Genomic DNA, 15,665 nt, shown 5'->3' with positions numbered 1-15,665 from the left:
CCTGCATCCAGTCATACAGATTGATAAATACCTGCATCCAGTCATACAGGTTGATAAATACCTGCATCCAGTCATACAGGTTGATAAATACCTGCATCCAGTCATACAGGTTGATAAATACCTGCATCCAGTCATACAGCTTGATAAATACCTGCATCCAGTCATACAGCTTGATAAAAACCTGCATCCAGTCATACAGCTTGATAAATACCTGCATCCAGTCATACAGGTTGATGAGCTGGCCACACTCCAGGTGCAGCTTGTAGACAATGCAGGTGTCTGGCATGGTACCTGACAGGGCACTCTTCTCAAGAGAACAACACTGGCACTGAAAATAGTAATGCAGTCTTTTGGGAAACCTGGGGTTAATGCATGTATGTTAAGTGTTGTCCGTAATAGCCCATGCAGACTGCACAGCTGGGGTTAATGCATGTATGTCAAGTGTTGTTCGTAATAGCCCATGCAGACTGCACAGCTGGGGTTAATGCATGTATGTTAAGTGTTGTCCGTAATAGCACATGCAGACTGCACAGGCTGAACTCTTAACACACATGCACTAGAGTTTACTAGTTAATCAGTTTTTACTAAACAAGTCTATGCAAATAATTTGACCCCTGGGGCCGGTCAAATTTTACGCGACCAGCTAATGTTGTTACTAAAAATTTCAAGTCGGTTCGGCTTGTCTACTGAGAGCCTACTACCTGCCACATCCGCGCGAGAAAGAGTTGTATAATTTATGCAATAGCTTTGAGTTCTCCAACTATATTCATTCACAAATGGAAACATTATATAAATATCGTGCTAAATGTAATAGTTTTGAACGGAGCTTATATAGAAAGTAATCAATAAACAATGATTGTATTATACATGTCGTGGAAGAGATTGTTTATGAATGATTAAGATTGTTTATGAATGATTAAAATAGTCCATTTTCTGCTACGTCTTCATGACATAGTATTTTTGCTCAGCCCATTCATAATCTGAGGCTATTAATAGATGCGGCTGCTGATAAACAAGGGAGAGTCCAATTGCATGGGTGATAACAACGTAATAGTATAAGGTTACGCTTGTTAATCTGAGGCTATTAATAGATTCGGGAAAACAACGCAATTGTATAAGATTACGCTTGTTTATATTCTCGATTTATAAAACATTGAACATGAGTTCAACAATAATATCAGGGATACGATAGACAACAACAAAAATTCTTCATAATCGCTAAAACCGAAAATAACAAACAATTAAATATAACACGAATGATCTGTTTTGTACTTGTTCACAGTTCTCAATTTATAAAACGTTGGACATGAGTTCACCAATTACTACAGGTATACTATAGACAACCTCAAAAATGCTTTATAATCGCTAAAACCGAAAACAACTAAATAGAACAAGAAATATCTTTTAACAAGAGGGCCAAGATGGCCCTATTTCGCTCACCTGAGAGGAGTCGGTTTATTCAATCTTTACCAAATGTCAAACTTAGATATTGTCTTGACAAACATCCTGGTCAAGTTTCATCATTATTGAACCAAAACACTGGCGTATGGAGTGTTTTTGTTTTTGTAAGATTTGACCTGTTTACCTATATTTTGAGTTGACCCCCTTAACGAACATCAAAATTTGCTTACAAAAATAAATATTATTACCAAGATTCATATAATCTGAAACAAAATTGTGACCTCTAGTGTGTTTATAAGGATTTTGTATAATATAATGAAAATTTGAACAATCTAAGGGCAATAATTATGGCATTGATTTTGCTCACTATCAAACTTGACAGAGATCTTTTATCAACTTTGATAAAGAATGCTTGAGAAATACGAATGCTAGAGTGTTTACAGACGGCGGACAAAGACCAATCCTAAAACCTCACCTGAGAAATCAGGTGAGCTAAAAAGTGTGTTTCACCTATCTGAGTCATTTTCAAACTTGTCAGAGAAATCAATAAAACCAATGTATTGAATAAGTTCCACGATGATTTGGCAAAAAATGTGACTTCTAAAGTGTGCGTTCACAAGGTTTCTCTCAAGTCACATAAGGAAAACTGCCCCACCCCCCTGGTGGCCATGTTTTTTTTACCGATCATGACCATTTGCGAACTCATCAGAGATAAATATAAAACCAATCTTTTCACCAAGTTTCATGATGAGTTTCATTGGGCAAATAATGTGAGTTCTAGAGTGTTCATAAGCTATTTTTACTATATAAATATAAGAAAACTGCCACCCCCCCGGCAGCCATGTTATACAACTGACCGGAACCATTTTCGAACTCAACTCTTGTATCAACGAAAAAAATGTTCTGACCGAATTTCATGAAAATTGGGCCAACATGTGACTTCTAGAGTTTTCACATGTTTTCACTATATACATATAGAGAAAAATGCCTCGCCCACTGGCGGCCATGTTTTTTCACCTATCTGGACCATTTTCAAACTCGTTCGAGATATCAATAAAACCAATGTTTTGACCAACTTTCATTATGATTGGGAAAAATTGTGACTTCTAGAGTGTTTACAAGGTTTCTCTATAGCCAAATAAGGAAAACTGCCCCGCCCACTGGCGGCCATGTTTTCATCGGACCAAAACCACTTTTGAACTCAACCAACATATCAAGAAGGCAAACATTTTGACCTAATTTCATGAAAATTGGGCCAAAAATGTGACTTCTAGAGTGTTCACATGTTTTCACTATATACATATAGAGAAAAAAGCGCGCCCACTGACGGCCATGTTTTTTCACCGATCTGGACCAATTTCGAACTAGTCTGAGATATCAATAAAACCAATGTTTTGACCAACTTTCATGATGATTGGGCAAAAAATGGTGACTTCTAGAGTGTTTACAAGGTTTCTCTATAGCCAAATAAGGAAAACTGCCCCGCCCACTGGCGGCCATGTTTTTCAACAGACCAAAACCACTTTTGAACTCGACAAACATATCATTAAGGCAAAAATTTTGACACAGTTACATGAACATTGGGCATGAAATGTGACTTCTACAGTGTTTACAAGGTTTTTCTTTTTTTTTGACCTAGTGACCTAGTTTTTGACCCAGCATGACCCAGTTTTGAACTCGATCGAGCTATCATTGTGACAAATCTTCTGACCATGTTTCATGAAGATCGGACAATAAATGTGGCCTCTAGAGTGTTTACGAACAAACGTGGATGGACGGACGACTGACAAAGACCGGTCACAAAAGCTCACCAGAGCAATCAGGTGAGCTAAAAATGTAGTTGGCATAAACGCTGACTTTGAAATAAAGTTTGCAATTGACTTTTCTAAATAAATAAATAAAATGAAAACAAAAGTTTAACTATTATGTGTTTTTTTCACTTATAAGTTGCATATTCACCACATGAAATGTGTGTTGTCAGTGTCAAACCACACATAAGTGTAAGAAGATAAAAAATATACTACGGGAGTGCACATCATATGTGTCTTCACATGCCTTATAACAAGTATATTTCTTCACTATCGAAATATATCGTATGTTAATGTTTGATTTAAACGCAATTTTCTTTCGACACATTTAAATCACACTTTCATTGTTGCGTCATGTGAAAATGGGTCTTATGCGTTTCGACCAGCGTTTCTTAAACTCAACATGTGCATTTGCACAGTCTGGTCAGAGGCTATGCTGTTCGCAATAAAATCCCTCAATTTGTTATGGTCTCATTATGTATCTTCTGACCAGACTGAGAGATGATATATATATGATGGGCGCATATGGAATAAAACCCACTTTTGCATGACGAGGGTCATTAAAAATCTAATTTCGAATTGTAAATGACACATTTTAGCACAATACTTTTCGATACAAAATTGAATTTAAAATAGCAAACTTGTAAATAAGGGCAGCCTATCCAGGTATTTAGGAACGATTTCCAGATGTGCTGAAGGAGTACGGCAAACATTGTGGCTGGATAATTAAACAATTTTCTTCTTGTTGTGACACTATACTATTTTGGTAATGATTGTTTTCTCATCTTGAAAGCAAAACTGAAATTCTGCAAAATAGATTTTAACACGTAATTGTAACTGGGCCACAATTTGTGTCGTTTGAACATTCAGAGAGTAGTCCGGAATTCCTTACACTGAACAGTGCTACATCCTTTGCGCTGAGCACAGACACAGTGATGTAGTCAAATTTCAGAGGTTTTATCTCGAATCAGCCTATGAAATATTCGAAAATATTCATGCGTGTCTGCTGGCGTTGTGTAAAAGTCATTAAGGGGTGTTGCGGCAGTTTATTTAACTGAGAATATATTTATAGCAACATCCATGATGCTATTATCACAACTCAATATTTTTGTTATCAGTATCATCAGAAATGACTGAGTTGGTTCATAATTCAATGGTCAGTGGTTCGAGCCCAGATGGGGTTAACTTATTTTTTTTACTATTTTTTAATTTCTTTAATTTCAGTCTTGTCCTTTATACTGGAGCTTTTTAGTCATGTCGTTAAAATTATCAATTTAAAGCAATTAATCACAAACTCCAAAACAAGCCGAAATCTGTGAACAAGTACATGTAAGTTATTAATGATTAAGGTCCAGTTTGATACTGTATGGTATTATGTTTGTTTTTAAATATTGATGTTTATGAATGTCTTTTGGTAAGCTGTTGTGATCCCAGTTAAGATTGTAAACAATTTCTAATGTTCATGCATATTTCTTACAATCAATGTACCGGTACTTGGGTTTTGCCTTATTGATGTATTTTTATAAAATTTGACGTAGACGGTAGGGATAGTTAAAACAAAAAATCTCAGTTAAAAGTGCGGTGACCCCCTTTTTTAATTTGTGTTTTATGATGACAACACGTAGATGAACATATAGCAGTTTTTCAGAATTCTATTTGACATTTTGGTGTTAAAAATAGTAAAAGATTGATGTTTTTTGGGGTGACATAAAAATTAAAAAAAATAAATATTTTTTTTAATTTAACTTGTGTTCTCCATTTATTGGCATTGTGTTGTTTAATTTAATGGTATTTTATGTATCTCAGCTTATATCATATCTATATGTTGTCTATTTCATAGGTTATAAATTGGTTTGAGGCAATTAGAGATTTTCCAGTTTAAATGAAAAAGTACATGTTATAAAATGGTGAATAAAATCAAAACAAAGCCGGTGACCCTATATTTTTATTTCATTTTTCATATAGTATTTGTATATAGTACTTGAATATAAATTGTGAATAAATTCTATTTGGTGGAAAAAAATCAGCAAAACTGCAGCAACACCCCTTAAAATGAAAAGCTGAGTAAAACAGCTACGCCGAAAAAGCGCATGATTGCTCTAGGTAAGAGTTGTTGACACCGTGTGAACTGCTATGGTTACAAGTAATGCATGAACAACAATGTGCAGGTCTTGATGACTACTTAATTCGTGAGTAAAAAGTATTTCTCGCAGATTTATTATTTATTTATTTTCATAAATGATCTTCTTGTATATTTTGAATTTGTATATGGTGTCAAAAGTCAAAAGTTTTGTAAAGTGAATTTTCATCATGAAATTATATTCTTAGTGAGATAGGTATTCTATATTCCAACAATATTCATTTAATATGATAGTGAATGCACAAATTGTCTTAATATTCAGTTCTCACTGCCATTTTCATCATACTTTCTATGCTTTCATAGCGTTCAAAAAAGGCCATGTTGTTTTTATTTTGTCCAAGTTATCTCTATGAAATAAATAGGATGATAAAAAGAGCACACAAAGCTCGACCCGTGCTTTATGACACACTCTTCATAAATGTGAATGGCGTGTGTTCATTTCAAACTTGCGATTAATTTTGAAAAATGAATTGCGTCTTAAATTATGCAATAGCGAACAACTTCAGTGCCTTCAGCGCTTTGATTATTCTTGTGGCATGAGTAGAACAAATTTAGAAGAGAACCACTTTAAGACATTACATAACAAATAATAAGCCTCTGGTCCCTGCAGTTTCAGAGAAGATAATGCTCACAACTAAAAATAAAAACTGTCAAACAAAGATATTTTACAGTCCAATTTGGGTGACCAAAATGTTGCTACTGAGGCACCCCTGTAAATAAAGCAGAGGTTGCACTACACTATAAAACACCATAAGCCAAGTTAAGTCAATCCATATACCTGTAAATAGTAGTGGGGATTGCTAAGGGCCATCTGAAGGGAAGAGCGAGGGGACGCATTCAGACGTTGCTTCAGGTGTCGGGTGGAGTTGTAGTAGAATATCTCGTGCAGTGGCAGCTTTGTCGGGCATACCAGATGCTTTCTGGAATTAGGAGGGTATTTGTTAATGTGTACAAACTGAAAACTGTATATCTCTAAAAAGGAACAAATTGATAACATTCAATATGAAAAAAAAACAAGAAAAAAACTTCCTTTTCATTTTTTTCATTCATACCACTGATGAAGGCAATGGCCGAAACATATTAAGAATTACATTTTTTGAAACAAAAGTAATGATTTTGTACGGATAAGTTAATTTTAACATTTAAACATTCACTATGCTTATTTGCACAAAATGAAAAAAAGTTCATGAAAGTTTCATATGTATAAAGCGATAAAACAAGCTGTGTTTGTGAAACACAATGTCCCCCTATATGATGTTTGACCTTGAAGGATGACCTTGACCTTGTGAAGGATGACCTTGACCTTTCACCACTCAAAATGTGCAGCTCCATAATATACACATGCATGCCAAATATCAAGTTGCTATCTTCAATATTGCAAAAGTATTCATAAAATAAGCGATTTGGGCCACATATATTTGACCTCTGACCTTGAAGGATGACCTTGACCTTTCACCACTCAAAATGTGCAGCTCCATGAGATGCACATGCATGCCAAATATCAAGTTGCTATCTTTAATATTGCAAAAGTATTTATAAAATAAGCAATTTGGGCCACATAAATTTGACCTCTGACCATGAAGGATGACCTTGACCTTGACCTTTCACCACTCAAAATGTGCAGCTCCATGAGATACACATGCATGCCAAATATCAAGTTGCTATCTTTAATATTGCAAAAGTATTCATAAAATGAGCGATTTTGGCCACATATATTTGACCTCTGACCTTGAAGGATGACCATGACCTTGACCTTTCACCACTTAAAATGTGCAGCTTCATGAGATACACATGCATGCCAAATATGAAGTTGCTATCTTCAATATAGCAAAAGTTATTGCAAAATGTTAAAGTTGGCGCAAACAAACCAACAGACCAACAGACAGGGCAAAAACAATATGTCCCCCACTACTATAGTGGGGGACATAAAAATGAAAGGAAGAAAGGGCCCACTTATTTACTGTTCTTTGCGTGAGCTGGAATGAACCGTTTAGAAATAAGTTTTACACTTAAAATGTCTTATCATAATTATGCTTGCTGTAAACTAGTTTGCTGTTCATAATGAACTCATTGCCATACGATGATAAATGCATTAAAACAATGTTAGAAAATTGGCTCAACACTATAAATTCACATTTAGCACTTGCAGTTTAAAAAAAGAGCTAAACTTGCCATCTTCTGCTGTGATGCACAATGAATTATGATGTAAAATGTCTGAACTCACGCAAACAGGTCATCATAGAAGCCCACAATTTCATCACGAAGTTTTTCGTATGGACTCAACTTCTTCTGCTTCTTACTCATGTCTTGAAGTTTCTAAGAAACACATTAAATGCTCAGTCCTCACCTTTCACATACTTTTATTCTTCTTTTTTACTGGAGCAATTTAGTTCCAAAGTTAATATAAATCATTTTAATGCATAACTGCAATACATGTCAAAGTTCATTCCTAAGCCAAGCAAGTGAAAGAGGAATGGTCATGAATTTATATTATATGTCCATTCTTCCCATACCTCTTATTCAAATAGGACCAGTGTCAGTTTAAGCCTTACAGATATGCAGTTAAGTTTAATACTAAACTGATAAGCTTGACACTACTGCTGATTAACTGACCACCTTGGAATGGCCTAAGTACTGTTAAACTGGAAAAAAAATCAAAACAAACAAGTGCAACTAACCTGCCGTAACTGATGCAATGATGTTCTATAGGGCAGAGCATCATCATTAGCAGGCTGTTCTGATTCCTCCTCTTCCTCTACCACTTCTAAAGAACAACAAAACCTAATGACTAAATGTTCCTTTATTCATAAATGAGCAAAAAACCAGGCTTAATGCATGTGCATAACAAAATTGTGACGGAAAAATCTATTATTAGCATTGTTGACCTTGACCCCAGTGACCTCAAACCTCATTAAAACGTAGAGGTCCATGCAAGGTACCTACATGCCAAAAATGTAAGAGATCGGAAAAATATTGAAGGTGCTATGAGAAACTGTAACAAAATTGTGACGGAAAAATCTATTATTAGCCTCGGTGACCTTGACCTTGACCCCAGTGACCTCAAACCTCATCGAAAGGTAGAGGTCCATGCAAGGTACCTACATGCCAAATATGTAAGAGATTGGAAAAATATTGAAGGTGCAATGAGAAACTGTAAAAAAAGTGTGACGGAAAAATCTATTATTAGCCTCGGTGACCTTGACCCAGTGACCTTAAACCTCATCAAAAGGTAGAGGTCCATGCAAGGTACCTACATGCCAAATATGTAAGAGATCGAAAAAATATTGAAGGTGCTATGAGAAACTGTCACAAAATTGTGATGGAAAAATCTATTATTAGCCTCGGTGACCTTGACCTTGACCCCAGCGACCTCAAACCTCATGAAAAGGTAGAGGTCCATGGAAGGTACCTACATGCCAAATATGTAAGAGATCGGTAAAATATTGTAGGCCCTATGAGAAACTGTAACAAAATGTGACGGAAGGAAGGAATTAAGGAAGGAAGTAAAGAAGGAACTACAAACTGGCAACTATATGCTCCCCGAAATTTTCAGGGAGCATAAAAAGCCAAGGTGGAAAGTATTAGCCCAGCTTAGCCTGTACTAAATTCACAGGCTAGTTTTAGACAATACTTTCCGTATATAAATTAAGCCTGGTTTTCTGTACCCTTCTGAAAATGTAAGTAAGGTATCCTAAAAACCTTTCAAAAATTAAGTGGGGGGAGGGTATTGGTAAACATTGAAAATCTAACTAAAACACAACAAGAGTGCCAAACTGTCACAAGATACGCCTGTTTGAAGGTTTTGGACACCATGCTGAATACTTGAAATGCACTTAGTCATCTCCTGACCTAGTTTTGACCCGGCATGACCCATATTTGAACTTACCCTAGATATCATTTAGACACAACTTTTGACTAAATTTGGTGAAGATCGGATGAAAACTTCTTCAATTAGAGAGCGGACACCATGCTAAATCCTTGAAATGCACTAAGTGACCTCGTGACCTAGTTTTTGACCCGGCATGACCGTATTTGTTCTTGACCTAGATATCATTAAGACACAATTTCTGACAAAATTTGGTGAAGATCAGATGAAAACTACTTCAATTAGAGAGCGGACACCATGCTGAATGGTTGAAACGCACTAGGTGACCCCGTTACCTTATTTTTGACCTAAAATGTCTCATATTCGAACTTGACCTAGATATTGTCTAAATACAACTTCTGACCAAGTTTGGCGAAGATCGGATGAAAACTATTTAAATTAGAGAGCAGACACTGCTGTGGACGCTGCCAGCCCGCCATGGGTGAAACTATAATACGTCCCGTTTTGAAAAAACAAGCGTATAAAAATAAAGTAATTTATCCTTTTTTAACATATATTTATAGTGTTCACAGTACTTTGCATGAAATTAAAACAAGGGCTGTTTGTAAAACATGCATGCCCCCTATATGGACTGTCAGTTGTAGTGGCAGCCATTGTGTGAATATGTTTTGTGTCACTGTGACCTTGACCATTGACTGAAGTTTCATGATCCTAGGCGTAAGCATTCTTGAGTTATCATCCGGAAACCATTTTACTGCTTCGAGTCACTGTGACCTTGACCTTTGACCTAGTGACCTGACAATCAATAGGGGTCATCTGCCAGTCATGATCAATGTTCCTATGAAGTTTCATGATCCTAGGCGTAAGCATTCTTGAGTTATCATCCGGAAACCATTTTACTGTTTTGAGTCACTGTGACCTTGACCTTTGACCTAGTGACCTGAAAATCAATAGGGGTCGTCTGCCAGTCATGATCAATGTACCTATGAAGTTTCATGATCTTAGGCATAAGCATTCTTGAGTTATCATCCGGAAACCATTTTACTGTTTCGAGTCAATGTGACCTTGACCTTTGACCTAGTGACCTGAAAATCAATAGGGGTCATCTGCCGGTCATGATCAGTGTACCTATGAAGTTTCATGATCCTTGGCGTAAGAATTCTTGAGTTATCATCCGGAAACCATTTTACTATTTCGAGTCACTGTGACCTTGACCTTTGACCTAGTGACCTGAAAATCAATAGGGGTCATCTGCCAGTCATGATCAATGTACCTATGAAGTTTCATGATCCTAGGTCTAAGCGTTCTTGAGTTATCATCCGGAAACCATCTGGTGGACGGACTGACCGACCGATGGACCAACCGACCGACATGTGCAAAAGAATATACTCCTTCTTCTTCGAAGGGGGGCATAATAAACCGTATAAGCCAAACCTATTTCAAAACTTTTTGATTCCATTTACGCATCTCTGATACCCTTCAAAATCTGGTGGTCAGACGGTGCAAAGAGGTCAAAAGTACCATTTGAACCTTACCTGATGCCTTGTGCTCAGACACTCATCGTTTAAGAAGCAATAAAGCATTTCAACTAAATGGGTTGTACTATGTGAAAAGAGGGTTTAATGCATGTGCCCAAAGTGTTGTCCCAAATTAGCCTGTGCTAACCACTCTTTCGCTTTTATGATATTTTTGGTTCAAACAAGAGCTGTCACCATAGGATGCCATATGCCCCCTATAAACGCTTTGATATAAGTTATTAGCATTTTTCAAAACCTAGTTTTTGACCCAGCATGACCCATATTGGAACTTGACCTAGATATTGTCTTGATACAACTTCTGACCAAATTTGGTAAAGATCAGATGAAAACTACTTCAATTAGAGAGCGGACACCATGCTAAATCCTTGAAATGCATTAAGTGACCCTGTGACCAAGTTTTTGAACCGGCATGACCCATATTTGAACTTGACCTAGATATTGTCTAGATACAACTTCTGACCAAGTTTGGTAAAGATCGGATAAAAACTACAGGGTTCTCAATAAGAGCCGGCCGCCCGCCAAATTGGCCGTTTGAAATCAGATTATGGCCGAATGAAAATCGCTCAAAATCGGAAAATCGGCAATTGACTTTTCGAAATTTGCTTGTCTTTTCGGTAATTTTGCTCCATTTTGCTATTAAGCAAAGACGTCGCTTGATTATCTCCCTTAACGCATTACAACAACAACAACACTAAAAAGGTACAAATTGAAATTGGTCAAAAAGCAGTCAAATATTTTGACGTTCTTTTCATCACATGGTGAGTTTTTGTTCCTGATTGCTTGTGTTTTTGTGTTAATGCAAAGTTTTTGTTGTTGTGAAAGTTTGTTTTAATTCAGTTACATTTCAAACTAGAAGTGTCACGCAAAATGTGCAAGGTAGACGGACGATCAGGCCTTTTCTGCCCATTCCGGTAGGGCCGAATTTCGGCCCCATTCCCAATCCATAATCAAAGTTTTTTCTTTATCAGAATAAAATGTCCCAATTGGATCCTTGTGAAAAAAAACCGTCAAAATCGTAAAAATTGACCCTAAAAATAGAGTGCAATTACGTATCCGAAAGCTAAAATTCATAAAATGCACAAAAAATAATCAAATTTAAGTGCCTGGTTGACCATTAAAATAGCCATAAAATGGCCCAAAATGCAGGAAATCAAGTGCTCAATTAAAATTTTTTACGGGGAAGCATGCCCCCAGACCCCCCTAGAAGGCCTGTTCGTTTCACATTTTCGCCTGTTGGCTCAAAAGTTATTGAGAACCCTGAACTATTTGAATTAGAGAGCAGAAGAAAAGTGTGACAGACTGACGGACTGACCGACGGACAGTGCTAAAACTATATACCCCCTTTAGGCAAAAAGTTTCGTTAGCCTAAGCTGTATGTACAGACTAATCTGGGACAACACTTTACACACATGCATTTAAGCTCTTTTCACAGAGCGCAGATCAAATGTGTTTGTTGTTTTTTGTTCAAATGAAGCTGCATGATTTCTATGTTTAAGACTGTTTGGAGAGCATACCGCCATTATGACACTAGTACAAATATTAATCTGTAAGCATGTTTCAATCTCCTTTAAGTAACAATACAATTAAACAGACTAGTCACTGATAAATCAGGTGATGTTTCTTAAAAATCTTACGAACATAACTTAATCAGGAGTTCAGAAAATTTAACATTACATTAAAAAATATTTCAAAAAGCCAGGTATTTTTCCTTTTTTTTTGAAAGGCAATTAACAAACATCAATACCACAGCAAGTAATGCCTACATCAAACTAACTGAATAAATCTCAGCAATCTTACCATCAATATGGTCTATTCTGTTGACAAACTTTTCTAGCTCTGTCATCACGTCTTTGAGCTGAGATTCATTTTGATGCTTCTCAATACACTGCACCAGCAAGTTCTTCCACTCATCTTTTGAAAGCATCCTAAAATATATTTGTGCCAAGCTATGCCAACCAGGCTTAACTCATGTGCTTTAAGTATCGTCACAGATTAGCCTGTGCAGTTTGCGCAGTGGGCACAGGCTAATCAGGGACGACACTTTCCGCCTAGACTGGTTTTTTCGTTAAGAAGTGACTTCATTTAAACAAACAATTCACTGAAAGCGGAAAGTGTCATCCCTGATTAGCCTATGCAGTCTTTGAAATACTTTACAAACAGGCATTGAGCAAGGTTTTCACAGAGCACTGCTTATTTCCATAATTTTCATTATGTTTAGACTAAATTCACATCCAGGTGTCGCAAATTCTCCTAAGTTTGAATTTTTTCTAGGGACAAATAAATTATTTGGTGGTGTGCATTAGCTTCCATTAAAAAAGCCTAACGTCTTGTGAACTCAAGGCGTATATCATGGTAAAGCTTTTAAGATAACAAATAATACAAAATCTTATTATCATTCGATGAATGATTAAACCAAAAATCATATAAATCACCTACAATTTATTGTTTTAATATTGTTCTGAAAAAACAAAACAAAAAAACTTACCAACATTTAATGTTTGAAGATTTTAGCTACAAAAACTGAAAGTATTATTTTAAGAGGTTAACTACAGCAACACTTATCCACATACATGTAATATTAGGCTTTGACAATGTTAACAGCTCTTGCCAATCATACCTTAGGAGATCCCTGGCGTGCTTAAAGTCTTCATTCTCTTGTAGATTTACATCCAAACACAATGAGTATACCTCTCGTAACTGAAACAGATTCAGTACAATTAACCATTAATATATCTAGGATTATTTTTTTTGTTCGATTTGCAGGAATATCAATTTTAATTCACACGTAATCATAGAAAACATATTTTTTCTATGATCGCAAGTGAAAAATTAAAATAGAAATTCCACCAAATCCAACACATTTTCTTTTAATTTCATGCTTACAAATGATTATTTTTTATTTTTGCTGAAATAATGGTTGTTATGTCATGAAAAAGATGTCATTTCACAGTTTGAAACATTGAATTATCAGTTTTAATTCACTGATATTTCTCTAGTATAAACCACCGGAAAGCATAAACAAAATTGGTAGCAACTCCATGCTAAATGTGCCTCATTACAATATCAACAAGAGCTGTCACCATAGGATGACATATGCCCCCTATAAACGCTTTGATAGAAGTTATAGCATTTTTCGAAACCTAAACGCAGATTTCGAAACCTAAACGCGGACCCTAAGTTCAAGGTCAAGGTCACAGGGGTCAATATTTTTGTGCGTTTGGAAAGGCTTTGTCCATATAAACATGCATACCAAATATGAAGGTTACATCTCAAGGGACATAGAAGTTATGAGCATTTTTCGAAACCTAAACACAGATTTTGAAACCTAAACGCGGACCCTTAGTTCAAGGTCAAGGTCACAGGGGTCAAAATTTTTGTGCGTTTGGAAGGCCTTGTCCATAAACACATGCATACCAAATATGAAGGCTTTATCTCAAGGGACATAGAAGTTATGATCATTTTTCGAAACCTAAATGCAGATTTCGAAACCTAAACGCAGACCCTTACTTCAAGGTAAAGGTCACAGGGGTAAAAAAATGTGTGCGTATGGAAAGGCCTTGTCCATATACACATGCATACCAAATATGAAGGTTATATCTCAAGGGACATAGAAGTTATGAGCATTTTTTGAAACCTAAACGCAAAGTGTGACGGAAAGACGGACAGACAGACAAGACGGACAGACACACAGACGGACAGTCTGATCACTATATGCCCCTTTTTCTTCAAAAGAGGGCATACAAATAATTTATTCTAAATTAAATCAAACTTGTTTCAATTGAATGCTGGGTGTGCACAATATAATATCTAACTCATCTTAATGAATCCCTTCCCACTTAAAAGCAAAGTGAACATGGCTATGTGCAAACAGCATACAACCAGAACAGCCTGCAAGAAACTCGCAGTCTGTTCAGGTTTTATGCTGTTTGCTGCTCAACAGTATCTATGGGTTGGAAATGAAACCATTAAAACTTGAATCTAGTAAGAAAGGTATTTAATTAAATTTAACTTTCACATGCATAAAAATACGTTTCTAAGTGGTAAAGGATTAAAGTATATAGAAAATTACCATAACTGTCTAAATAAAATCTTACCGATCACTAGGGTGAGGTACTTTTAAATATTATTATGACCATTCTTATGTAAAGGTATACTTTTCTGACATAAACCATTCTGTGGGTGTGACTTAAAAAAAATATTAAAGGTAAGTAATGATCCATACCCATTTAAAATGGAATAGCACAATACATGTGAAAATGATTGCATAGCCAAGAAAATCAAAGATGGAAAAAAGATCAATAACTCAAAAGATAGCTAGCACATAAATAGTAACAGAATTATTGAGTGAAACACAGATAAACACATGCTATTTTTCACACGTTTATTTGCATCACACTTAATTGTCCCAGCAATTGCTAGTCTCTAATTGATTATAATAGAGCAATTATGCAATCAGCTTAATGAGAGCCCCCATGTATGCTCAAGACAGAAATGGAAGTTTCAAGAAATAATGGGAGCAAAGGGTTTTATTGGATTTAAATTTTTATCACACAACTTCTTATTGAGCATTCAGTTTAGTTTGAACTAGTAAGTGTTTAGATGTTGTTCGAAATTGTAGCCAAATACCACAAATTTGCAACAAGGGCTGTTTGTAAAACATGCATGCCCCCCATATGGGCTGTCAGTTGTAGTGGCAGCCATTGTGTGAATACGTTTTTTGGCACTGTGACCTTGACCTTTGACCTAGTGACCTGAAAATCAATAGGGGTCATCTGCGAGTCATGATCAATGTACCTATGAAGTTTCATGATCCTAGGCGTAAGCTTTCTTGAGTTATCATCCGGAAACCATTTTACTGTGTCAAGTCACCGTGACCTTGACCTTTGACCTAGTGACCTGAAAGTCAATAGGGGTTATCTGCGAGTCATGATCAATGTAACTATGAAGTTTCA

The 15,665-nt window shown here is 36.2% G+C and overlaps 1 protein-coding gene across 2 annotated transcripts in view; it reads right to left on the bottom strand.

The window, feature by feature from the left end:
* Positions 1–15,665, bottom strand: part of LOC127850974 (origin recognition complex subunit 3-like) — a 42,787-nt gene that overhangs the window by 3,745 nt on the left and 23,377 nt on the right. For both annotated transcript variants that reach the window (XM_052384373.1, XM_052384374.1), the window contains exons 13-18: positions 13,331–13,410; positions 12,511–12,638; positions 8,028–8,113; positions 7,574–7,665; positions 6,128–6,269; positions 212–328 (exon numbers count right to left, since the gene is read on the bottom strand). In XM_052384373.1, the coding sequence (XP_052240333.1) occupies positions 212–328; positions 6,128–6,269; positions 7,574–7,665; positions 8,028–8,113; positions 12,511–12,638; positions 13,331–13,410 (645 nt within the window). The remainder of the gene's footprint in view (positions 1–211; positions 329–6,127; positions 6,270–7,573; positions 7,666–8,027; positions 8,114–12,510; positions 12,639–13,330; positions 13,411–15,665) is intronic.

Source organism: Dreissena polymorpha, chromosome 11 (assembly GCF_020536995.1).
Source record: "Dreissena polymorpha isolate Duluth1 chromosome 11, UMN_Dpol_1.0, whole genome shotgun sequence".
NCBI classification, from domain to species: domain Eukaryota; kingdom Metazoa; phylum Mollusca; class Bivalvia; order Myida; family Dreissenidae; genus Dreissena; species Dreissena polymorpha.
This window is presented reverse-complemented; position numbering and strand designations above follow the sequence as displayed.